This window comes from Lepidochelys olivacea (assembly GCF_965140295.1).
Source record: "Lepidochelys olivacea isolate rLepOli2 genome assembly, chromosome: 7".
NCBI classification, from domain to species: Eukaryota; Metazoa; Chordata; order Testudines; family Cheloniidae; genus Lepidochelys; species Lepidochelys olivacea.
The window spans coordinates 22,443,628-22,470,116 of NC_140417.1; the positions used below are offsets into that span (position 1 = coordinate 22,443,628).

The 26,489-nt window shown below is 51.9% G+C and overlaps 1 protein-coding gene across 3 annotated transcripts in view; it reads right to left on the minus strand.

The window, feature by feature from the left end:
• The window catches only part of PLXNA1 (plexin A1), a 265,301-nt gene that overhangs the window by 23,930 nt on the left and 214,882 nt on the right, over window positions 1–26,489 (minus strand). For all 3 annotated transcript variants that reach the window (XM_084633341.1, XM_084633342.1, XM_084633343.1), the window contains exons 22-23: window positions 13,598–13,854; window positions 6,854–6,920 (exon numbers count right to left, since the gene is read on the minus strand). In XM_084633341.1, coding sequence (XP_084489467.1) covers window positions 6,854–6,920; window positions 13,598–13,854 — 324 coding nt within the window. The remainder of the gene's footprint in view (window positions 1–6,853; window positions 6,921–13,597; window positions 13,855–26,489) is intronic.

Below are 26,489 nucleotides of genomic sequence, written 5' to 3' on the forward strand. Positions count from 1 at the left end.
AACAGCTGGGGCAAATGGAGGCAATTTACCTTTTTTATCGCCCTCAGAACCAGCTGCTGTTTGTTTCATTGCTATTTTTAAATTAGAATCATAACCCCTAGCCCATTCCCACAATGCTTTCCAGCCATTCTCTGAGGAACCCTGCTCACGTGGGGGAGACGCAGGCAGAGAGGTTAAGCTCCAGATCAGAGAGTGAGTCAGCAGCAGAGCTAGTCTGTGCTCAGAGCACCCCTCTACATCTGATCTGGGCAAGCTCTGTCAGCCATCTTGGGTTTTCTGAGCTTGTGGAGTATAATCGATGGCCTGAACTGGCCAAGGGAAACCACCCATGAACGGGACACCCTGCCAAAGGGGGTGGGGAGAGGTATCATCATGGACCCTATCCAAGGATTACAAAGCGGGAGGACCCAGGATTACACCCTTAGCTTCCTTTAAGAGCCAGAAGGATAAGTAGAAAACGCTGATATTACGGCGATGGGGACCACTGCCAAATTCAAGAGGCAGAAGGATTAAGAGGCCAACTAACTACCAACAACCTCATTCACTGGCTTCTCAGTGGAGGCTTGGGCCGAGTGATAGGGTTTCCTTCAATTCACCCAGTCATGTAGCCACCCACATTGCGTGCTTAGGAAGCAGGACATGTCCTCACTGTGAAACAACGTGCTAACCAACTCCTCTGCAACCCGTCAGCCACCACTGCCCCAGCATTCACGGCCCCGTAAAGAGGGGAAGGGGAGACAAATGGAAATGAGCATTACTACAGGATAGTGATGCATGAAAAGGGGCCACAATGGAAAATGTATTAAACTGCAACATTCTTGAAAAAGACAAGGCCAGGCCAAGGGTGTAGGTACGGTACCATCATGCGCCAGGGGCTCTAGGGGAGGGGTGGAAGTGTGAGGGGGGATGGGATGGAAACGTACCGGGGTCAAGGCAAATGGAAGGGGTGAGGAGATGGAAGGGGGGCTGGGAGAGCAGGGATGTGAGAATGGGGAGAGCCAAGTCCCACAGCGATGACACTGCTAACATAGTGCCCCACAACTTGAACCTTCCCTCTGAACTGCCTCCAAGAAGCAGGCTTTACCCCTGACCAAACAGGGACAGGAAGAGGGGCGGGCCGGGGGCTAGAAAAAAATCCAGCAGCTTCCACCCAACCAGCACTGCCCCCCCAACCCGTCCGCCTTACAAATAAATTGTACTTTGGTGCAAAGTGCGGCTGCTCTCCCTGTCACCATATGCTGTTAGCATCTCGTTAGCATCTGCGGTAATTAAAGAGACAGCTGCTAACGAGCAGGAACAGGCATACATCATCCCCAGACCTTCCGACAACACGCCTGTCTTTGAAATTATGTTTCATTTGCAAACTTGGCTTCATTAAGTCAGCTTGGAAAAGAGAGAGAGAGGGAGAAAGAGCCCCAGTGTGGGTGCCATGCTGTTTATTAATAGCTTCCTCGTAATGCAAAAGCAAAATAATGACCGTAAACCAACAAGCCCGCTCAGCAATTCCATTCCAGTCGGCGGAGAAACGCCTGCTTTTCTAGTTCGCTTTCTTTGCCTGCTTTCATGAGAGTAAAGAAAGGGAGTCACTTCCTTTGATTGCTTATAAAAGCTCCTGTAAAACTCCCAGCCGGGGGAAAGTGACACAGATGAAGAATAAATTGGAGCAGCCTTCCTGGTCACATCTCGTTTATCTGCTCCATTCTCAGTACGCAGTTTTCTCCCTCTCGCCGGCAGTCCGGCCCCACTCTCTACAGGAACCCGCTGCCGTAGCAGATTGCTTTTTAAAAATGTCACCCCTGAGCACTGACCCATTTCATTTTCCAGCCCAGTGAGGTTCTGCAGATCCCCCTTTTGGAAAGAAAATGAATGTGGAATACGGGGCTCTCTGTATGCAAAGGGCTGGAGAGACATTAATTAACCAATTTGATCCTTTAAAGCGAGTTTTGCATTCTGGAACGGTGACAGGTTGTCAGCCTAGAGGAAGCAGGACAGCCCAGGCACCTGCAGTGCGAGCTTCCTCCACCCAGCACTGCGGAGACCCCCTCCAAGGATGACAGGTATGTCCCTATAGTCCATTCAATCCTTGGCGTCTCTGCCGAGATCTCCAGCAAGAGGGAGCAATTAGTGCCAATCAGGGTGGTTTTTCCACGCTGCAGACCCCTGTTCTCTTGCAGCTGGACTGACCCCACCCAATCATTTCACACAGGTCACCATTAGATGGGAATGATTTTTGGTCACTCCCTGCCACAATCAAATATAAGAGGTGAAAGGCTCTGTGGCCCATTATCAATGGCCCTGTGCTGGACAGTTCTCCCCTTCCCCAAACTCTTTCTGACTAACTCTCTGGTCCATTCCAAGCAGAAGCAAAGATGACAGACAGCGCCCGGACTGGTTGCCATCTCACTGTGGAGCTGGAGTGCATGACCCCCGGGTGATCTAAAACGAAACCACAATGCACTCCCACTGCTGTGAGATAGTGACTGGTGATCTGGAGCCAGTGTCCAAGAGAGCCAGCAATCAGCTGTTTGCAGCAGATCCCATTCTCAATGTCAGTGGAACCCTGCAAAGCATCCCGTTGGACAGTCCTGGGACAGGCCATCTTAGCCCTATATGGTCACACTCCCCTGAATGAAGGAAAGCGTCGCCACCACTTTTCACCTCCTCCCAACCAGGTCGGAGAGAGGGATGTTACCTGGAAACTAGTGGGGTTTCTTTGACTTTGACCAGATGGTTCCCTTAGAAGCTCCCTACAATTCCAGGTTGTTACAGAAAGCAAAATATAAGAGGGGCCCAGGGACAACCCAGTGTGGGATCCCCTCTCTGAAACGTACCCAATGATGTACCGCCCCGACAGCACACAGGGCAGCCTGGCTCTAGAACGCAATTCTGCCCAAGCTTCAGGCTGCACCATTGCCAGCACTTAGTGTGTCTGTGAAAAGGTTACAAAGGAAAATGCTCCTGCAGAAGTTCCCGTGCACACGTGCACACGCAAGACAAGCTGCTGGAAGGAGGCGTGTAAGGGAATGTTTGTGTGGCGCATACATTTGCATGGGGGGGAGGGGGGGAGGAGAGGATAGGCCCTAGGCAGTCTGAGCCAAGCCAGCAAATGCTCACAGTGTCTTACTGATAAGATTTAGCTCATCAGGCACCTAATACCGTGCATTTTTCAATGCTCGTCTCTATTTTTTTCCCTTCTGCCTTCCCCTGGGGTGTCTCATTAAGAGTCTGATGAATGTTGCTGCAGGGCCCTATGAAAGCACCAGGCCTTAGTGATTCCACTGCTGCTGCCTGTCCCCATTTCCTCCTCAAGAGGTAGGGCCAGGAGACACCTAGGCAGGAAGAGAGAAGAGCTCTGGGATCCTATCCAAGGACCGGTTTCATTCTTGCACTGGGTGGCTAGACACCGGCACTGCACTGTGAGAAACAATACGCAATGTCCCAGTTGTGTATGATGACTGGCCGGCTTGCTTTGCTCCTCTGAGTCACATGCTGCCAGATCCCTCTGTGCAGCCGCATCTCCAGGTGCTAGCTACCATGGGGGCACCAGGGGGTGCATCCACCCTGCTAGACCGTGGTCACAATGCACGCAGGCATGGGGGGCAAATGGGTCTGCGAGTGTAAAAATTGCACCCTGCTCACTGCACTCCTGCTGTCATTGGCCATACGTGCTCCTGGAAATTCTTCTTGGGGGAAAGCCGGAGACAAGAGGCCCTGCCTTCTATGGCTTTGCACCAGATCAGCAGCAGCAGCTCACATCAGAGGAAGACACCAGGTCAACCGCTAATCAAACAAAAAGTGCATCAGGGCCCTTCAAGGGCAGTTGTTTCTGAGAAGTGTCCTAGCAGCTGTGCACACAAAAAGGCTAGCACGTCCGCATGCCTAATTTACATGCACAATTACCACTACTTGGTGCAAGACATATGTTTCCCTGCTGGCAAACTGTCTGCTGCAATACCTGTTCCATCCAGCTCCAGGGTTTCCTCTCCCTGCCACTTGCAACCCTCACCTCACAGAATCACAGAAATTACATGGCTCTAGCAGGTCCCACGCGTTCCATCTCCCTGAGACCAAGGAGCAGTCCCTATCAGACACATCTTCTAGGGTCTTGTCCAGGCTAATTTTAGGTGTTCCAAGCAAGCAATGAGGCTTCCACCACTTCTCCAGGGTGACTATCTCACAGCCTAACAGATCTCACTGCCAGCAAGTTTGTCCTGGTAATCTGCATACATTTTCCTTTAATTATGCCCCTCGGTTCCACCCTAAATAATCCTTCTCTTCACTGCTCTTTAGACCCGGGAGACTATCCGCTCCCACTGCCAGTTAGCCAAACATCTCCATACAGAGGAGATGTTCCTGGCCCCTCCCCATGTCTCTCTTTTCCTCTTAACTTCTTAGCGGGAGTCATGCCCCAGGACAGAGGGCAGTGAGTGAATTGACTCAGAGGAGCTTTCAAATCAGACAACAATGTATCGAGGTGTCAGCAAGGAGGGCAAAGCACACAGAGGACATCGGCTCAGCATTGAGGCTGAAACAGCCAGATCCTGAACTGCATGTTCAACTCCCAGCAGCATTAGTTGAGCCCTTCACCCTTCACGGAACACAATTTGCCTACCTCAGTAGCTCACTCTGTGGGTTTCATCTGAACGAGACCAGCTCCCGTATGCCCCGCACACGCAGCCAGAAACCCGTTGTTAGAATACGCACAGACACACGCACAGAAACGTGAGGGCCTTTGCAACCCCCTTCGCTCACACACTGGCACTGTTTTCATGAGCAAAGAGCCAGCTAGATGCATCATGGGGCATTAGCATGTCCAAGCACTGCAACTGCATGCAGTCACAATTACACGAGCAAATCAGGTGCACAAATGCACTCAATTGTATTTTACAATAGCAAATCTTTTCCAAAGGTCTGGCCCTCAGGAGATCACCTGCCACTTTCCGCAAAGTGGGATTCTGTCCCACTGACCTGAATATTTCCCTCCCCTCATGCTGTGGTGAAGGGTGCTAGGCATGGGATCATTTGCTGCCTGCATTTATAACACCCTTTGAAACCCCGTGTGACGCAAAGCATGATGCGCAAATGCAAACCCACGGAGTGAGGAGGACACGGCAGGTTTTTAAAGGCAAAACCTCACTCCTCTCCTGCCGTGGGAAAACGACAGACACTGTACAGATATATTTTTATAGATAGGGGCCATCCCTAGACAGAGGCACGACGCGAAGTGCATTTAAGTGATATTATAAATCACCTCTCCCTGGCGATCACTCAGGTCTGCGCAGGCGCCTACTCACCCACACTCCTCTCCTGGAAATGGTTCAAACCTTCTTTATCTTAATGAGGGATGAAATCGCACAAAAACGGCTCCGTGCCACCAGGACTCGCTGAGTAAACGCCAGGCGAGATCCTGGGGAAGCGGCTCTGCTGACTGACAAACAGGCAGCACATTTAACCCAGCTTGCTTCCTTCTGGAGCACGCAGCGGACCGCTGGTCCTACCACTCTGCCAGCGAACTCTGCCGCTGCACTTTCCCACCGCTGCAGCCCTAACGGTGGGGATGGTTGTGTAGACAGCACTCGGGTGGCTTTATCTCCACTGAATAATATTAGATGAGCCAGCGGTAAAAATACTCCCACTCCATTTACACCTCAGCTTCCTCCCTTGCTACTGGGGGTGGAGCTGCGCCCAGGTGAATTATGGCCACCAGGTTTGCAAGTGCAGGGCAGGAAACGCAGATGCTGTGTGCCAACTGGGTATGGAGATGCAGTGAGCCTGGCTGAAAGAAGGGGGCTCCTTCTAAAGGCACTGACACCTCCTGAACAGCTCGGAATAACAGCCTACTGAGAGGCCATTCGGCTCCTGTGTTGCTGATCTGCCATGCTGGGCCTACAGGATGTGGGCGTGAGACCAGCACCTCTGCTGCTCAGAGTCTACCTGCCTCCTGTTATTCATGCCCCCACCCCACACTGCCAACACATCAGTCAGCACGATGGCAGTTTTGTGGAGTGGGGGGGGTGAATGGCTGGAGCCGAGGGACTCCGCAAGGTGCCATTTCCCTGCTGAACAGCCTTAGCTATAAAAGATACAGAGAAAAGCAAAGCAGCTGACTAGACAGGGCAGGGCAGCAGAACAGGCTCTGCGTCGAATGGGCTACAGAGCATTCACAGCTAGAGCTTGAACAGGGAGGGGCCAATCCTGGGGCCCTGGCTCCTGCATTACTCTGGCAAACTCCCATTCCCGTAAGTGGGGGTTGGGCTGAGTACGGCCCTCAGGATTCAGATGACACCAGCACCGGGCCTTGCTCTAGCACCTTCCATGCAGGGAGCTCAGAACACTGTGGGTATGTCTACACTTAAACCACTACAGCTGCGCCGCTCCAGTGCAGACACCATCGGTGCCAACAGGAGTTCTCCTAATCCACCCGCCCGAGAGATACTAGCTAGGTTGACGGAAGAATTCTTCCAGAGACCTAGCACTGTCTACACCGGGGATAAGGTTGGCATAGCTGCGTCTCTCATGGGGGTGGGTTTTCCACACCTCTGAGAGATGTAAGTTCCCAGTGTAGACCAGCCCTTTGTGTTAGGCTAGACAGAATTGGGTTTAGCCTCATGACCCTGCCCTGTGGGGAGGTAAGTCAGAATCACTAGCTCCATTTTACAGAAAGAGGGAGAAACTGAGGCACTAAGTGGGGAAGTGATGTGCCCACGGTCACACAGCAAGTCAGTGGCAGACCTGGGAACCCAGATCTCCTGGCTCCCCATCCACACACCATCCCATCCCAGCACAGAGGTGGTTCCCACAGGGAAGAGGCCAGGCCCTGGCCCCTGGGGCTAGTGGTCTCTTCCACACTCACCTTTAAAAACTTGTACAGGAGGAATGTGAACCAATTCGTCAGCATCTTCTCAGCCACAGACTCCGTCCTGTAGGGAAGGCAGAGAATAAGAACGTCACAACAGAGAAGTGGAGGTCTCCGATTTTTCCTGTAGTCTCCTCAGTCTCGGACCTTTTACCCATTTCTCATCTGCTTTACAGGTCATCCTGGAAGGCAGAAAACTCAGAACAAAGGGACAGGAGGCGGCAGTAAGAGTCCTGGGGGTTGCTATGACAAAAAACTAAAGATGGTCCCTTTGGGAGTCAATCCCGGCCTGCCACAGGGAGAGCTCATTAGAGAGGAGCCTGCTCACCTCCAGGACTCAGACACAGGAATCCAGCCAAAGGGAGAAGCAGAGCTGGCTCCACTCCCTGACAGCATCACCTTAGTAGGGAGGAGACAGCAGCCACGGCTCCTCCTTAACTGGGGAACTTGAGGTGGATCTCGTAAATTTCACCCACTGGGGTTCATCTTAATGTCTTCAATGGGAGGAGGGCATTTGAGGCATCCAATATGAATATTATAACAAATCCAAATATTACGACAAATTCTAGAACACCATATTTGTCACCATGCTGTACACTTAGGCCATGCAGAACTTCGGCAACAGCTGGGGTACAACTCTGATCTTTCTGCTCCAGACGCTCAGGCCTCTGCCACTTGAGCTAAAGGAGAATCACCATAAGCTGCTAGCAATGCATGGCCTATGACACATGGTTCAGCAGATGTGATTTCAGCCAGTAAAGGCCATCCTTTACAATATTCTGCACAAGCAATGGACCCTACACATGAACCAACTGGAAACTTAGGCTGTCTTCCATGTTCCTTTGAAGCACTGAGCAAGGATCCTTGACCAAGAAAAGGGGGGTTTATCCCCTATGATCGGTTCCTTGCCCATGGAGTGGAGGTGGGCTGACTGGTGATCCTTGGTGTGGCTCATGCCTGTTTCCCAGCAAGGTGAATGTGATGGAGGAGGAGTTTGGAGCAAACTTTGATGGAGCTGTCAGTCAGTGCTAGCTCCGCAAGGCGCTGAAACACAGAGACTGACAGATAAAGTGATACTTATCAAACTTCGGGGGTGCAGCCTCTGGAAGCAGCCTCTTGCTTCTGGAAAGCTCAGTTCCAATTTGGATCACATCATGCGCAAAAACACTGTAGGAGAGTAGGGACGGGGAGTGCAGAATTGTTTCCTATGCACATTTGGGAATATCACAAAACCACCTAAAATTCCAGCACAGTTAGTCATGTCCAGACAGCAGAGGGCCTGAACTGGAATAGTAGGGGCTGCAGGTCAGGCGTGAGGTGGACCAACAGATCTGCGTGAAGGGGCCCAGGAGAGGAATAGCAGGGGATGATGTGGGTCAGGATTGAAGTGCACAGACAGAACTGCGTGAGAAGCCTCGGTCTGGAATAAGAGAGGGTGCTACAGGTTGGCGGTGAGGTGATCAGCCGAACTCTGGAGGCAGGGCAGGAATGGAACAGCAGCGAATGATGCAGATCTGGATTGAGGTGAATCGGGCAGGCTGCATAGGGGAAACTTGCATGGTGTCTGCTTGCAACTTGTACGTCCCTGCACATGAGAGGCCTCGTGCTGTCACCAGGATCAACGTTCTCTTTAACACATTCATTTCTTTAAAAAGCCACTCGCACTTCCTTAAAAAGAAAAAACCCAGACCGTTCCCACTGAAATTCTCTAGTTATGCTTTTTCAGCTGCTCTATCCATTAATCATCAGATCAGCTATTTTCGAATGCAGATGCTCACAAAAGCACAAGCAACACTAATGACCTCGAGAAGGTAACTGCCTTCCCGCTGCACTGGGGGAGTGAAGAGGAACACAGAAAAATGCCTTTATTTAAAAAACAAAAAACCCCAACGCTTGGAGTCCTGCAGACTTTGCGCCGCGTCCCCGTGACACAAAGGAAGCGCCACGTGGGGAGAATGGGAAGGGAACAATTAATGATCACAGATTGTTTGGAGCAGATCACCTTTCCTAGTGTTAATTTCATCTGAGCTGCTTTTGAGCAGTCCTGCCCCCACCTCAGTCTGCTCTTCAAGGGGAGGGGTGCATGTGAGAAGGAGAAGGTATCACGGGAAAGAGGGAACTGGAGGATGAAAATGAAGAAGTTTAATAGACATCCCTCCCCAGCCGTCCGGATTGTACGAGAGTTGCAGAATAGCCCCTCCCGTTCATTTTCAAGTCAGCTTCAGCTTCCCTTGGGAGATTCTTCCACAGTCATGGTTACAAGCGGATGTTCGTATTTATCTGCGATATGGCCAGGTGCCACAGTTAGAGGGGATTATACAACAGTAAAATTACTAAACACCACATCTCTCCGGCCTGGTTAAAGTTAATCCTGTTACTCTTGATGTTCAATCCCACCCCCTTATCCACCAGCAGCCGACTACAAAGGATGGAGGAGGAAGAGCCCAGAACTCAGCTCTCGTGTGAGGGCATGGGGACTGGTGGAAATCGGTTCATTCCTTGAACATAACCACACAGCAATTAGATGAGAGTAAAAAGAAAGGGATCAAGCTAGGACTAGCCATGGCCAATACACCTCAATCCTGCCCTGCAGCACTCCTTGCTACTGAGGCCTGACCCCCCACACTGCTCTCTGCCAGTACCCCTCGCTCCTGCCTGTCAGTCCCCCCTGCTATTCCGCTTGTGGGCCCCTCACAGCTCCTCCGATGCACCTCAATAAATCTAACACCCACTGCATTAAATCTTCCGCGCTGCTTAGGCCCTCTGGGAACACAAACTCCTCCTGCATCTGTGCAAGCTGAGACAGAGGTAGCGAGGGCTGGGCCTGCTTTCCTCGCTGGCCTTGGACCGCTGCCACGATTTGGAGGATACGGCTGCCGGGGGCTCCCCAAGCCAGGGCTCACTCGCTCTCCTTTTACTGATATTGATTTTCTTGATTCTGGAGCTTTGCTTGGCAGCGGCTCTGCAGTGCTCCAAGTGACCCACAATCTGATCATCCGGCTTAAATATTTCAGTGAAACCAGTTGTATTATGTAAACGGGAGAGCGGTTGCAAGAGAGGAGGGGAAAGGCAGTGCAAGCAGAGTGCTGGGGAGGAGGATAATGGTGAGATTGTGCAGAGAAAGGAAAACCCACAAGGTCACATCCCCAGGGTCTTACTCAGGCAAAGTCCTCACCAGGTCAATAACCAGAACTTGGTCCATGTATCCTCCCCAGGCACCTTCTATCTGCGGCACTCAGGGCAGACATTAAAAAGTACAGAACTCCTGGGAGGTACAGGTCAACCCCATTTTACAGATGGGAAAACTGTGACACAGGGAGGGGAAGCAGTCACCCAAAGAGAAACAGACAGACTGGAGGTGGTTAGTAGAAGACCTAGAAGAAGGGTACCTATCTTGGTACTTCCAATGAAAAATTCCACTCTTTGGAAATTGATCTCTATGCCCAACAGAGCAGCAAGCCCCTAAGCGACACCTATGCAAAGGCCAACAGACCTTGGAAACCCTGAGTACGTACACATACCTTCTCCTGGAGCCCTCAGGTGCTGTGGTGCTGGGTAGAGGACAGTGTGGCACTGGGAAAGGCGAGCTCTAGGAAGAGGAAGGAAGCAGGGAGAGGCCAGGTGCTGTGATGGTGTCGTTTATTAATTGGTTTTGTTCTGCACTTGGTATATCTTTCAATATTCATCGGCCCGTGAGAGGACTGCTCAGCTCTGTCATTAAGTATTGATGGGGCACAGCAGACTCACAGTGGAGCTGGAAGGCTGCCGCCTGCTCGCACTCCCTTCCTGCTCCCGTCTCTCCCCCCGCCCCGTGCCAGACAAGCTGCTTGTGAAAATCCACTTGACTTGCATGAAACCCCTGGCCTGCCTGGTCATGTGAACATGCCCTGAAGAGGCATGGGGGAGGGTTAATTGCAGAAGGGAAGCCTGACACAGCCTAAGGAGACATTGGAGCATTCCAGCCAGGTGGGAGCTGCACATTCGCTTGGTGGCAACCAACCAGGGAGTCAGCTACGGAGGCCATTGAGGTGAGGTAAAGTACTGCTGAGAGTTTTCACAAGTGGGGAGATGCTGACTGCTGGTAACTGCTCCTGGCCAAGTAAAGGCCAGGAGCACCAGGTTGCTGGAAGGGGTGCCAGAAGGTGGTCCGGGGCACTGGAACGCCGGTGAGAATGGTGGAGGCCGGAAGCAGCGCCGGAATGCCGGCAGGAATGGCAGGGGCGCTGGAACACCGGTAGGATGCTGTCCGGGGCACCGGAACGCCGGCAGGAATGGCAGGGTGCCGGAGGGAGCACTGGAACGCCGGCAGGAATGGCAGAGGCGCCGGAACGCCGGCGGGAATGGCAGAGGTGCCGGAACGCCGGTGGGAATGGCAGGGTGCCGGAGGGAGCCCTGGAACGCCGGCGGGAATGGCAGGGTGCCGGAGGGAGCACTGGAACGCCGGCGGGAATGGCAGAGGCACTGGAACGCCGGCGGGAATGGCAGAGGCGCCGGAGGGAGCGCCGGAACGCCGGCGGGAATGGCAGAGGCACCAGAACGCCGGCGGGAATGGCAGGGTGCCGGAGGGAGCGCTGGAATGCCGGCAGGAATGGCAGAGGCGCCGGAGGGAGTGCCGGAACGCCGGCAGGAATGGCAGGGTGCCGGAACGCCGGCGGGAATGGCAGAGGCACCAGAACGCCGGCGGGAATGGCAGGGTGCCGGAGGGAGCGCTGGAATGCCGGCAGGAATGGCAGAGGCACCGAAACGCCGGCGGGAATGGCAGGGTGCCGGAGGGAGCGCTGGAACGCCGGCGGGAATGGCAGGGTGCCGGAGGGAGCGCTGGAACGCCGGCGGGAATGGCAGAGGCACTGGAACGCCGGCGGGAATGGCAGGGTGCCGGAGGGAGCGCTGGAACGCCGGCGTGAATGGCAGAGGCACCGGAACGCCGGCGGGAATGGCAGGGTGCCGGAGGGAGCGCCGGAACGCCGGCGGGAATGGCAGAGGCACCAGAACGCCGGCAGGAATGGCAGGGTGCCGGAGGGAGCGCTGGAACGCCGGCGGGAATGGCAGGGTGCCGGAGGGAGCGCTGGAACGCCGGCGGGAATGGCAGAGGCGCCGGAACGCCGGCGGGAATGGCAGAGGCACCGGAACGCCGGCGGGAATGGCAGAGGCACCGGAACGCCGGCGGGAATGGCAGGGTGCCGGAGGGAGCGCTGGAACGCCGGCGGGAATGGCAGGGTGCCGGAGGGAGCGCCGGAACGCCGGCGGGAATGGCAGGGTGCCGGAGGGAGCGCCGGAACGCCGGCGGGATGCAGCTGGGTGCATCACTGCAGTGGTAGCAGCAGCCTGTGCTAGCTCACCATAGGTCTCCAACTCTACACAGCATCCCCAGTGATGCGGAGTTCCCGTTGTCCAAGCAGCTGTTAGCCATGGATCAATTTGCCTTTAGTGCATGATGCCAACACCTCCCCTACTCATTCCACATCTCCGCACGTAAGTCAAATGAGAAGCCCCACAGTTAGCACTGGGGAAAACCATGGATATGTTTTCCCTCTCTCATGCTAGCCAGGCACTGGGAGCCTCCTAGAGACAGAGGAAAAACTGTCTGAAGTGGCTGAAAAACTGGGCGGGAACCAACAAGTTACAGGTCCAACGCGTTGGTACTGCCAGTGGCTCCTGCCACTGCAGCCCGCCATCTAACGTACACATGGCAGGGGCCCTGCACCACAACTGATACAACACAGCACTCATCCAATGGCAGACCTGGCGGGAATCCTGGCTAACCTCGAGCCTAGGAACCCACAGGTGCTGGACACCTGATATTGGCCAATTTGGAAGCCTGCAAAGGCAGTACAGAAGGATGGGCATGTCTGGCCCTCTCCCTACACCTCAAAGCAGCCAGAGCCAGGACGGGGTGAGGAGGAAATCTACAGGCAAAGGTCTCATAGGGAAGTGTGAATTTCTGCACTAGGGACCCAGCAGGGAAAAACACGCTGTCCAGGGAGTGGAAGAAACTGAGGGTTTCACTTCCAAGGAATAGCCTGGTACCCTGAGAAAGCTCCATCTCCAGCACTGAAGGGTTCGATCTGACATCAAAGAACTTCAGAAAGCAACTAGCTTCTAAATCCCTGGCTTAAAAAAAAAACTTGCAAGGTTCTCTAAGCACTGAAATAAAGCACAGCTTCTGAGCACCCGACTATCTGAAACTCAGGGAGCTTTTCCCAAGGTCTCACACCCATCTCTTGCAGGGAAGTCTTTCTGAGTGAATCTCTCACACAACCAAGGAAATGCTTTACCAAGGGTCGTATCCATTGGATGCTGCCACCACCTCAGCTGATGGAGAAGACACCGGATCACATCACAAAAGGGGGGCACAGTGCACTTCCAATACATGCACAGACATACACAGGGATGAGGGGGCAGGAGCAGGGCAGCGGTTCGCATACCAAACTGTTGTGCTCTCCGGAGTTCGACCACAAGGAACCACAGGCTAGAGCAGTGGACAGAACACCTCTGCTTTCACACTGCAGAGCAAGATGCCCTTATACTCCACCATGGCCAACGGCATCAGCACTGATTCCTCCCCTTTGCTGTGTGGCAGGTGAGCGGGAATCGTCACCAGAGGCACAGACATCGTGAGACTTTCATGGAGCTTTGTACACCGGCGATGAAGATCATGGTGCACTTTTTGTACCGGTAGCACGGGCCAGCGGGGGCTCCATCAGAGTCTATCCGAAGCATATATTTTAGACAGACACTCACCTCCGCAAGAGCAGCTTGGGATGGTTCTTACTCTCCAGGTTCTTCTCAATCAGGTCTGAGAGGAGTTGCTTCAGCACGCCTGTGGCATACTCCATCTCCCCCTGCAGCGCTGTCATGATCAGGGAAGCCACGTTGCCCCGGTCCCGCATGGAGAAGCTGCGTTGCGCCTCCAAGGTGCGGATGAAGGTTAGCAGGAAATGCTTCTTGTTCAAGAGCTGCCCAAAGAGGCTCAAGGACTTCTCCACATTCGCCTGGACCTGAGGGGACAAAACAACCACCCTGAGTCAGACTTTGGGGGCAGACATGCTGGAGAAGGAAGGGGGACTGCACCTTGTTAGTGTCCTGGACTTACTCTCCTTCCCATTCTGTGCCTTAGCAATGCAGAGAGCTCAGAGAAGCACATCTGACTTCATGTGCACTACCAGGCATGCTGCAGCGGGGGAATCAAGGAATATAGGAATTGTCATACCAGGTATAGCCAGTTGCCCATCTAGCTAGCATCCTGTCTCTAGCAGTGGCCAATACTGGGTACTCCGGATGAAGAGGAAAGAACCCCCCTAGTGAACAATTCTGGAATAGCCGGCAGCAAACAGAGGACAGGCAAACTGAGGGAGCTTGCCTGGAAGCTCACTTGGCGGGAGTTCCCACAGAGGTTTTTTTTTGCCTTTCAGGCTTCTGTGAGCAGTAAATACAACATCTAAAGACACTCTTAGAAGGAAGACATCATGGATAGTGAGCTATCAGCTGTTGTGACCTGCACAGGATGTGCCAGGTTTGTCTTTCTCCCAGAGGATAGAAGTGACTTCGTCCGTAGGAAATGCAAGCTGGTCTCCATATTGGAGGAGAAGGTTAAAGGACTAGAGACCCAAGTATCGACCCTGCGCTGCATCAGAGAAAACGAAGATTTTCTGGACAGAAGTCAGTGTTTGTTACTGCAGGAAGAATGCATGCGGTAGAACAGAGAGGGCAGTGCAGAACAGAGAAGAAAACTGGCAGCATTTGACCTCCAGAAGAAGAAAGGGCATCATGTACCCATGTACCCCCAATGCAGATAGGGGTAAGAAACCGTTTTCAGGCTCTCTGCACAGGTACTATGGCGGAGAATGGTTTGGAAGAGTCATCTGAGGGAAGGGATCAGAAGGAGACCCCATCAACTGGAAGGCATGGGATGCATTGAACTAGGGATGGGGGTCCCAAGAGGAGGAGACAGGTGGTGGTGGTCAGAGACTCCCTCCTAAGGGGGACAGAGTCATCCATCTGCCATCCAGACCAGAAAACTTGAGAAGTGTGCTGCTTGACCTGGAGCTAGAATTCAGGATGTGACGGAATGTCTGCCAAGACTGATCAAGCCCTCAGACCACTACCCCTTCCTACCTCTCCATGTGGGCACCAATGATACTGCCAAGAATGACCTTGAGCAGGTCACTACAGACTACGTGGCTCTGGGAAGAAGGATAAAGGAGTTTGAGGTGCAAGTCATGTTCTCGTCCACCCTCCCTGTTGAAGGAAAAGGTCCAGGTAGGGACCACCGAATTGTGGAGGTAAATGCATGGTTATGCAGGTGGTGGCGGAGAGAGGGCTTTGGATTCTTTGACCATGGGATGTTGTTCCAGCAAGAAGGATTGCTAGGAAGAGATGGAATCCACCTAACAAAGGGAGGGAAGAGCATCTTCACAGGCAGGCTTGCTAATCTAGTGAGGAGGGCTTTAAACTAGGTTTGCCAGGGGATGGTGACCTAAGCCCAGAGGTAAGTGGGGAAGTGGGATACCAGGAGGATACATAAAGAGGAGGGTGCAACAGGGGAGGCCTTCTGATTCATATTGAGAAAGTAGGGCAATCGGCTAGTTATCTTAGGTGCCTGTATACAAATGCAAGAAGCCTGGGAAACAAGCAGGAAGAATTGGAAGTCCTGGCACAGCCAAGGAACTATGATGTGATTGGAATAACAGAGACTTAGTGGGGTAACTCACATGACTGGAGCACTGTCATGGATGGGTATAAACTGTTCAGGAAGGCCAGGCAGGGGAGGAAAATGGTGGAGGAGTTGCACTGTATGTAAGGGAGCAGTAAGATTGCTCAGAGCTCCAGTATGAAACTGCAGAAAAGCCTGTTGAGAGTCTTTGGGTTAAGTTTAGAGGGGAGACCAACCAGGGTGATGTTGTGATGCATGTCTGCTCTAGACCACCAGACCAGGAGGATGAGGTAGACGAGGCTTTCTTTGGACAACTAACAGAAGTTTCCAAATGAGAGGCCCTGGTTCTCATGGGGGACTTCAATCACCCTGACGTCTGCTGGGAGAGCAATACAGCAGTGCACAGACAATCCAGGAAGTTTTTGGAGAGTGTTGGGGACAACTTCCTGGTGCAAGTGCTGGAGGAACCAACTAGGGGCCGTGCTCCTCTTGATCTGCTGCTCACAAACAGGGAAGAATTGGTAGGGGAAGCAGAAGTGGGTGGCAACCTAGGCAGCAGTGACCATGAGACAGTTGAGTTTAGGATCCTAAAAAAAGGAAGGAGGGCAGCAGAATATGGACCCTGGACTTCAGAAAAGCAGACTTTGACTCCCTCAGGGAACTGATGGGCAGGATCCCCGGGGAGGCTATGAGGGGGAAAGGAGTGCAGTAGAGCTGGCTGTATTTTAAAGAAGCCTTATTGAGGGCGCAGGAACAAACCATCCCAATGTGCAGAAAGAATAGCAAATATGGCAGTTGACCAGCTTGGCTTAACGGAGAAATCTTCGGTGAGCTTAAACACAAAAAGGAAGCTTACAAGAAGTAGAAACTTAGATGACTATGGAGGAGTATAAAAATATTGTTCGAGCACGCAGGGGTGTACTCAGGAAGGCCAAAGCAGAATTGGAGTTGCAGCTAGCAAGGGATGTGAAGGGTAAAAAGGGTTTCTACAGGTATGTTAGCAAAAAGAAGGTGGTCAGGGAAAGTGTGGACCCCTTATTGAATGGGGGAGGCAGCCTAGTGACAGATGATGTGAAAAAAGCTAAAGTACTCAGTGCTTTTTTTGCCTCGGTCTTCACAGACAAGGTCCAAGACTGCTGGGCAGCACAGTATGGAGAGGAGGTAAGTAGCCCTCAGTGGTGAAAGAACAGGTTAAGGACTATTTAGAAAAGCGGGACATGCACAAGTCCATGGGGCCAGATTTAATGCATCCGAGGGTGCTAAGGGAGTGGCTGATGTGATGTGCAGAGCCATTGGCCATTATCTTTGAAAACCCATGGCAATCGGGGGAGGTCCTGGTTGATTGGAAAGAGACCAATATAGTGCCCATCTTTTAAAAAGGGAAGGAGAATCCGGGAAACTACAGACTGGTCAGCCTCACCTCAGTCTCTGGAAAATCATGGAGCAGGTCCTCAAGGAATCCATTTTGAAGCACTTGGAGGAGAGGAAGATGATCAGGAACAGTCAACATGGATTCACCAAGGACAAGTCATGTCTGACCAACCTGATTGCCTTCTATGACGAGATAACTGGCTCTGTGGATATGGGGAAAGCGGTGGACTTGACAGATCTTGACTTTAGCAAAACTTTTGACACGGTCTCCCACAGTATTCTTGCCAGCAAGTTAAAAAAGTATGGGCTGGATGAATGGACTGCATGAATGGTGGATAGAAAGCTGGCTAGATCGTCAGGCTCCATGGGTGGTGATCAATGGCTCAAAGTCTAGTTGGCAGCCGGTATCAAGTGGAGTGCCCCAGGGGTTGGCCCTGGGGCCGGTTTTGTTAAAATCTTCAGTAATGATCTGGATGATGGGATGGATTGCACCGTTAGCAAGTTCACAGATGACACTGAGCTGTGGGGAGAGGTAGATACGCTGGAGGGTAGGGATAGGGTCCAGAGTGACCTAGACAAACTGGAGATTGGGCCAAAAGAAATCAGATGCGATTCAACAAGGACAAGTGCAGAGTCCTGCACTTAGGATGGAAGAATCCCATGCAGTGCTACAGACTGGGGACCGACTGGCTAAATGGCAGTTCTGCAGAAAAGGACCTGGGGATTACAGTGGACGAGAAGCTGGATATGAGTCAGCAGTGTGCCCTTGTTGCCAAGAAGGCTAACGACATATTGGGCTGCATTAGTAGAAGCATTGCCAGCAGATCGAGGGAAGTGATTATTCCCCTCTATTCGGCACTGGTGAGGCCACATCTGGAGTATTGTGTTCAGTTTTGGGGCCCCCACTACAGAAAGGATGTGGACAAATTGGAGAGAGTCCAGTGGAGGGCAACGAAAATGATTAGGGGGCTGGGGCACACGACTTATGAGGAGAGGCTGAGGGAACTGGGCTTATTTAGTCTGCAGAAGAGAAGAATGAGGGGCATTTGATAGCAGCCTTCAACTACCTGAAAGGGGATTCCAAAGAGGATGGAGCTAGACTGTTCTCAGTGGTGGCAGATGATAGAACAAGAAGCAATGGTCTCAAGTTGCAGTGCGGGAGGTCTAGGTTGGATATTAGGAAAAACTATTTCACTAGGAGGGTGTGGTGAAGCACTGGAATGGGTTACCTAGGGAGGTGGTGGAATCTCCATCCTTGGAGGTTTTTAAGGCTCAGCTTGACGAAGCCCTGGCTGGGATGATTTAGTTGGGGTTGGTCCTGCTTTGAGTAGGGGGTTGGACTAGATGGCCTCCTGAGGTTTCTTCCAACCCTGATATTCTATGATTCTATGGGCAAGTGTCTTCCAAACCCCATCAGTCAGTGGTTGGCATACGCCAGAAAGCATGAAGGTTATAGTCCTTCTATACAAAATGCAACCGTATCTAATATAAGCAACGGTGCTTTCTCTATCAACAGGCATGTTTCATCTTTTCTTACTCCTGCTGAGCTTTTGTCCTCAAAGATACCTTGTGGCTACGAGTTCCACAGATCAAATATGCACTGTGTCAAAAACTATTTCCTTTTGTCTGTTTTCCATTGGCTGCCTTGCTAGTTCATTGACTGTCTTGTTGCCCTATCTAAGCACTACGGTAACACAAATAATAAATAATGATAATAAAGAGGAGCCGGATTTCCCTTCTCTGTGCCATTGCATCCTCTCTTATTGTCTCCTGTCTAAACTCAGCCTTTCTAATCGCTCCTTACAGGGAAGTCTCCCCAGGCCTCCAACTCTATTCATCAGCCATCCTCCTCAGCTTTTATTTCTACTAGTTGGGAAATTAGAACTGCCCTGCTGTGTGTCACCCCCTTGCTATTATCTGGGCATGATTTTCCTCATGTAATGCCACATAGCTACCCGGCTGTGTATGGCACATTCTGGTCATGTGCGGGTGGCAGTGCCTCTGGGCTCAGTGCAGGTAAATACAAACTGGGAGCATGCCCACTTCACGGCACAGCAGACAGCTCCCTTAGATTAAATTACCTCCATATGAACAGCCTGAGGCACCATCCCTCTGGATTGATACCCCTCACCTCCCCAGCCACCACCTGGTGCTGCCAGGCTCCACTCAGAGCACATCCAGCCTTCCAATGAGATAGGGTTTGAGGGAGGGTGGGGCTGGCAAGAGCGAAAAGGAAAGAGTTAAAAAACAGGGGGAACCTAGAAGATCCTCCCCCAGCTGTTGCTCAAGGTGTGAGGAAGGGAAGTGCTATTGGACAACACCGGGCCGCCTTGCCCCTACGTTCACAAACCCGCTGGGAGCCCAGATGCCCTTGCAGAGGCTGCTGTGTGCCACTACTGGAGACCTGTTTCTTCGACACAGGCTCTGTATTCGTAACTGGCCACAGGCCACCTCTCTGCCCACAGTGGGGTGAGGCTGTGGAAGCAGCAGCAAAGCACTGCCTGAGCAGAGAACAAGAAGAGCCTATCTGCAAAGAGATGCCTTCAGGGCAGTTGCGATGACGAGATTAGAACAGCATGTCCACAAACTCATTCTCCCTCTCCAGCATGCAGCCCTACCTGGCTGGCTAACGGTGTCAGGCTAACGGTGTCACTGAATTTATGTGAGCAAGGGTGCAGGTGCGTACACACACACACACTCTCTAACTTCCTATTTCCTATTCAATGAGAAATTGAATTCACTTTATACCCAGCAAAGACCCCGGACCAGCTCTTTGGACATTTCACAGCATAAGAAAACATCTCCCCCTTCTCTACCTTTCCAAATTAAAGAACTGCCAAAATACTGAGCTCGCTAAAGGACATAAGTGTCCAAACTTTTCTGTCTGGATCTCAGCACATGAAGCGCAAAATACTTTGACTGAGGGGGTGGGGTATGGAGACTTCCAGTACCAACCCAGTTTTGGTCAGCAGTGACTGACAGTTGTTACTAGAGATGGATGAAATTTTTCACACTCAAAGTCTTCCCACTGGAAAACACGGTTTCATCAAAGTAAAGTATTTTCCGTGGGAAAATGTCAACGTTAATGAATTTTTCCCCCATTTTCCGATCAGGAGAATCAAAATGAAAATGTCGTTTCAAGCCAACGTTGAAACCAAGCAACATTTTTCATTTCAAAATGTCAGCTCGAAATGAAAAATGGGACTTCAACACCTCCCATTATTTTGCTGAGATTGAAACTTTTGGGCATTTTTCATTCTGTGAAATTTCCCAATGTTCCATGGCAGAAACTAATTCCAAACTCTGGGTATTTCCCATGGGAAGAACCTCCCCTTTCTCTCATTACCAACAGGTGGCTGTTGGATAGTTTGGGTGACCACGGGTTTGTGGGTCACAGCCCAGTCCCAACAGCCCAAGTGTCCACCTCACACTGCAAAGCACACCACAGCTGGCACTCGCTGGCCTCTTGTTGGCAATCTCAGCAGAATGGCCAAAACATGAACAGGTGACAGAGACTGAACTTGCTCCTACAAGGGGTCCCGGCAGGGCAGAGGTGAGGAACCTACCCCGATGCTGTACCTGCCCTGCAGAAAGAGACAGTCTCTCTGCACATCCCTCTACTTAGATGGCCCCCTTCCTGTGGTATCTGAGCACTTCCCAACCCTCACTCAGTACCCCTTAAGTTGGGTAGTACTATTATCCCCATCTTCCAGCTGGGGAACTGAGGCCTGGGCATGTCTACACAAGCACTTACTGTACAGCAAGCTGGGTTGTAAAGCTCCAGCCTGTCGTGCTAACCGTCTGCCTGGACCCGGCTGATGTGCACTAAGAGTTCCCTAGTGCGCACTGACAGGTGGTTTGAAACAGTGCTGGTGTGCACATGCTCTCCGTGACTTGCTTGTGGTCACGCAGGAAGTGGCAGAGCAGTGAATTGAACCTAGGTCTCCCAAGTCTTAGGCTAGCACTCCAGCACTGTCTGCTAGTGCTAACGTCACTCTGGCAGCGAAGCCATTGAAAGGAAGGGTGAGAAAGAGGGAGGGATTCTTTGGGGAGAGGGCAGGCAGCTGGCACCGCTGCCTTCAGCATTCAACTGTCCCCCAGGGGTTTTGATGTGGGTCTGAGCATGGAGAGCTGGCTGCCTGCCACATTTCTGACACACTGACTGATTTCAGATGGGCTCAGGCTACAATTTCAAAATAAACATCGTCCTCTGCTTGGCTGGGAGATGCAGGGATCAGATGGCACGATCCTATCGGAGCCGTGTTCCCAGCTACTGGAGCAGCCAAAGCTTGATAACTGAGAAACTGGTCCTGTCCAACCTGGGCGATCTTATCACAGATCTCGCACAGGGGATGGAACAGGACGGCAGTGGAGAGCACAAAGCATCTGTTGCACACAGTGTCACTGAGAGCACCCTCACTGAGCCCCTGCTTCCCCACTTTGCTGCAGCTGTGTGTCTAACTCCCTGATCATTAGCTCAAGTAAATGAACAATAAAGAATTAAATATTTAATCAGGCTTAAATTCACACAAAGCAATGGAAAAAAACAAAACCCACACAAACCCAAAGCAAAAGGGAGCTGTTAATGACGGCTCCAAGACTTGGCTTTGGATTAGTGTGTGTGTGTGGAAGAGCTCCATCCCCATCACTTGTAATAGCTAGTGTTACACTCATTCTGATTAAGGGGACAAATAAAAGCAAACCTGATTAAATTATATGAAGCTTACACAACTGTATTTGCTTTATTTAATCTGGGTTTTTTTCCCTCCCTTGAAACGTTTAACACTTTGCTTCCCAACCAAGCCCACATGCTCTCTCTTGCATTTGGACTGCAGTATGTTTAAAATCACAGATACTGGAGCTGGAAAAGACCAGTGAGGAATTATCCCCTGCAGTTACTTCTCCGGGGCTTTGTCATGTCTAGATTTCAATGAGGTTTCCATCCCTTCCCTTTGGAAAGGATTCCACTGTCTAGCAGGTCTCCTCGTTGGGAAAGGTTTCCAGATATTCCGCCTAAATTGTCACTGATTCAATTTCATCCCTTCTCTCCTACCAGTAAGTTCTATCCCCAGCCACCCAACTTGGCCTTTTAACTTCTCCCCCGCCATGCTAACTGAGGAAGTGATAGCAGACAGAGTGTGTTCACTACAAACCAACTGCCAAAAGCGAGGCTGAGATGGGCCAGAACACTCCCTAGGAATTCTAGGTTGGGGGGAGGAGGTAGATTCAAATCCTTGCACCTGAATTTGCCATCCCAGTTTGGATCCAAACCCAGAAGGAGCCTGTTTTCTGGTTCCAGCTCAGCCGTGAGAACATTTTAAGATGGCAAAAGTCTCCCAACAGCAGCTGACCTGACATCCAACTGTACGGAGCCAAAATCTCAGGGAGATTTGGAACCGTCAGATCCAAACCCCAGCCTAAGCCTGAATCCAGATCCAGACCCAAGCCTCACCTCTTAGGCCCAGCTCTAGTTTGGAAGCACTAGCTTTGCCCAGTGAGCTAAGTTCATTGGGGCTACCTAAACAGACAGGAAAGCGGGAAGTTGGCAGGTAGCGCTGACAGTAGGACAGAAACATCAGCTGCATTCTCACTGGCTTGGCTCTGCCACAGCTGGGGCATCATGGTTGAACAATGGGACTTCAGACACCTCCCCTCCTCACCCTTCAGGGGCTGACCCTGAAGCATAGAGCGCGATAGGGCGGAGTCTGGGACCGGGCTGTCACGCTGGGCAGTGAGGAGTGCCACTGGTTAGGGAAATTTTCACATGCAGCTTATGACCCCCCTGAAAATACTTCATTTATAACAGAAACAAAGAGACCTTTCCCCAGCAGTACCAATACACTATACACCCTGCTAGGCATCAGCCAGAGAGCCTGTGAAGAAAATCCATCTTCTCCAAATCTCCCCATCTCCTCCTGTCCCCCACTGTCCTCCCCACACCCCTCTCTCATACACAGAGGGAAGAACAGCATTGTCTATGGCTGGGGAGCCAGACAAGGGTTTTTTAATTTCACCTGAGTTGACAAATAATACTCTTCCTCTGCAAGATGCAAATCGTATGGGGTAGAGCCCAGGATTCCCACCGTGTGCCCCAGAATTACTCAGCCAGCCCATGTGTGGCTCCCATTGCTAGCTAAGGCTGGCAATGCCACAGGAAGACTCTTCCAGTAAAGGGTCTGCCCTGCCCGTTAGCTCACACCCAACACACAAGAGTTCTTCACTAGAGGCTTCATGGCCAGGACAGTGGGGCAGGATGCTACATGCCACCCTAGTCTGTCCCTGAGAGGGCTGCTTCCCATAACAGCCCCTGCTGGTACACAGAGCAAGAAGCGAGGTCTTGGGATCAAGCCTAGCTTCCTGCTTGCATGTGAGCAAGGAGTGCTAGCACACCGTGACACCCCCTCACCTCCAGAGAGCTCACCCCAGCTTCCTCCTACAGCCTCCCCACAGCCATGCTACACAAGAAAACCTCATGACAGCTGGCCTGAAGACAGGCTTTTATCCACCCTCTGGCCTCCGCGCTTGGAATCAGGGTCTGTCCAACACTGAGGCTAATGCAGAACTCAGCATGGAGGGGAAGTGGGGTCTGGGCCACTAATGACTGGTTAACCTCAAACATCATGGAAACCGTGACTCCCTCAAAAGCACAGCTCTATGGCTTGGCTGGGGCTTGCAGCAGAGAGGGAGGCAGAACCCCCCCTGAGAGGTTCATCCATCTACCTCGTACTTAGATACTCATCACCATAGCCTCTGAGCGCCCATCTTCATTTTATCCTCACCACACCCTGCCATCAGCCAGCCACTGCACCTAGGTGTCCCAAGTCCAAGCTGCAGGCTCCTACCCCCTAACCCATCCTGCCTGTGCAGAGGACGTACTTCTCTCCCCTGCATGACTGTCATCTGTCATCTCCATGGTGTCTGGGTTGGGGGAAAATTCATCCCTGAGTCAGATCCAGGGGGGCAGAAGGGGAGAGTGGAATGGGCCTGGTGAGCTTGTGAATGGAGAGCCAGCAGAGGCAGCAAGATAGTTATGAAGATGCAGCCCCCTCATAGCAGGTTTATTTGCCAAGAATTAGCCCCTCCCCACCGAAGGCCCAAGCTGAGTAAAGCCCTTGTTACAGTGGAAAACGAGAGAGGGTCAGGGTCTCTCTGACCTCTTCATTTTGTGCTGTGAAGCACAGGGGGGAATGACACCTTTGTGCTGTGTGGTAACAGTGAAGTGCCCCATGGCCAGCCAGGACTGTCTGAGCCTCCTGCAAGCCTGGGGGAAGGTAGATCCATGAACACTGGGATTCTGTGGTGAAAGCCAGGACAAGTGCCTCCCCACTCCCTCCCCATTGTGGGTAGGGACAAAAGGGAGCATGGGAGACAGAACTACCTGCTACCCTACTGAGAGAGCCAGATCACAGTAGCGGCAGCCATCTGGGTTACAATGAATGCATGTGCATTTGCAGTTGTAAGGGGTTGATTCCCTGTAATTAATAACTCTGCATCCTGCAGCAGGGCTGATTACTGCTCCGAAACATGTTCTGAAGTCTACGTCAACATTAATTACTGTGTCCGGTCAGCAGCGAGGGGAAGCTAAGGTTACCCCACACCACTCCAATCAAGAGCAACCTTGGTACTGAGGAAAACCAGAAGCCAATTTATGTGCACTTGCATGCACTAAATTAAGCAGACATTGTGAGGATGGGAGGGAAGGGGGAGCTGCTTTGGGGAGCAGGGGGAGAAGGGGCAAGATGCTCTTCTGCAGGGAGGAGCCGTGGAGCTGGGAAGGTGGATGATGTCGGACAAGTCTGCTGGAAACGAGCAGCCAATCATGCATCAAACAAACCCAATTGCATAAATCAAGTACAGTAGAAAATGACAGCGGCAATGATATTAATACGAATATTGATATTAATGTCAGTGAGTGTGGTAGTCACGCAGTGGCTTCCCTATGCTCACGTTGACTAGTACGTGGCAAGATGCATCACGGAGGGACAGGCTGGTGTCCAAGACCACATGCTCAGGAGCCGTGGTGAAGGGGCAGCATAAATGCAGCCATGGTTGTCTTAGACAAGGAAGTGAAGCCCCCTCAGATATGCAGAGAGCCGCCTCGATCATGCTGGTGGTCTCCAGGGGCTCCAGGTCTCAGTTAAAAGGAAGGGCAGATGCAGTCTGCTCCACCTAATGCAGATGAGGTGTGGCCCCAGGCTCTTGCCCAGCTGTCACCGTAGGCCTAGCTGGGTGAAGCTTGGTCAGTGCAGCCGCAGAGGAATAAAGCAGGGTGTGGAAGGTGGCAATGCAGGTCTCTGGCAGGGAAGAGCAACCCTCTCCCCAGGTGGGAGTGAAAGCGCAACAATTCCCAGAGGGGAAGCGGGTAGCAAGCACATGGCCCTAGGAGTGCTATAGCTAGGCCGCAGGGTCACCCTCCTGGAGACAAGGTGAAGGATAAGATGGGGACAACAATGATGGAAGCAGCTGCTGGTTGGGTGATCTGTGGTCCCCCAGAAAGACGGGAACAGGCTGAGCCCATGCTTTAATGCCTGGGAAAAGCCTGCTGGTGAAATGTATTATCGCTCTATGGCTGCAATGACCTTCCCACTGCAAGGCAGAACGATACCAGCAGCACAAGCCAGGGGACTTCCGCCATGTCCCTCAGGAGACTATTCCGCAGCCCAGCAGATCTAGCGATCAGAAAAACGTTCCCGCGCTTTTCTTACTCAACATCATCCCATTATACTCCCTCCCGCAAACTGCCCCAGACAGCTCCTCTGCTTCCTTGGGGTTTGCCCCTTCCAGTGTCTCTAGATGGATCCACCCTCCCTCCTCCTGTCGCCATTCGGCCTCACTATGCAGACTTAATTCTTCCAAACTTTCCCCCCTCTGTTGCTCTTCTCTGAATTCCCTCCAACTTGTCAACATCTTCTGGTACCAAGGTACCCAGAACTGTATTGATTGCCCCAGGCACTGCCTCTCCGGAGCCGCACAGACAGGGAGCGGCTCCTCTGGGCTCTGTGATGAGACAGGAACATAAGAATTGCCTGACTGGATCAGACTGGTGGCCCACCTCCAACAAAAGCTAGTACCAGACGCTTTAGAACAACGTGAAGAAACACTATCATGGACAGTTGTGGAATAACCTGCCTACAGAGGAAGTTCCCTTTTAACTCTTGTCACTTAACGCTAAACTCCATCTGTTCTCAGTGGGGGCTGAGTGCTTTTGAAATCTGGCCCTTAGCACCTAGCTAATTGCCCCGAAGCCTGGGGGTTTGTATCCCTTATAAAGACATTTTGTTCCTATCTAACATACCTGTGGATCTTCTCATTATCCGTAGAAATAGCTAATCCTACTTTGAACCCTGTTAATTCTTGGCCTCAGTGACATCTGTGCCAATGAGCTCTGCAGGTTAATGATACACTGTGTTAAAAAATACACAGCCCAAGATTGCATTAGGTTCCTCTGCTGCGCTGCACTGCAGTCCTGTAAGCTCTCATCCCTCGGTTAAGGAGTCACAGGGCACCGTAGCAGAGTAAATCTCTCAGTCCAAGAGACAAAACCCTGATGTCACCCAGATTTACCATGGGGGTCCCGGAGGACCAAGAGGGAGGTTTCAGAACATTGTA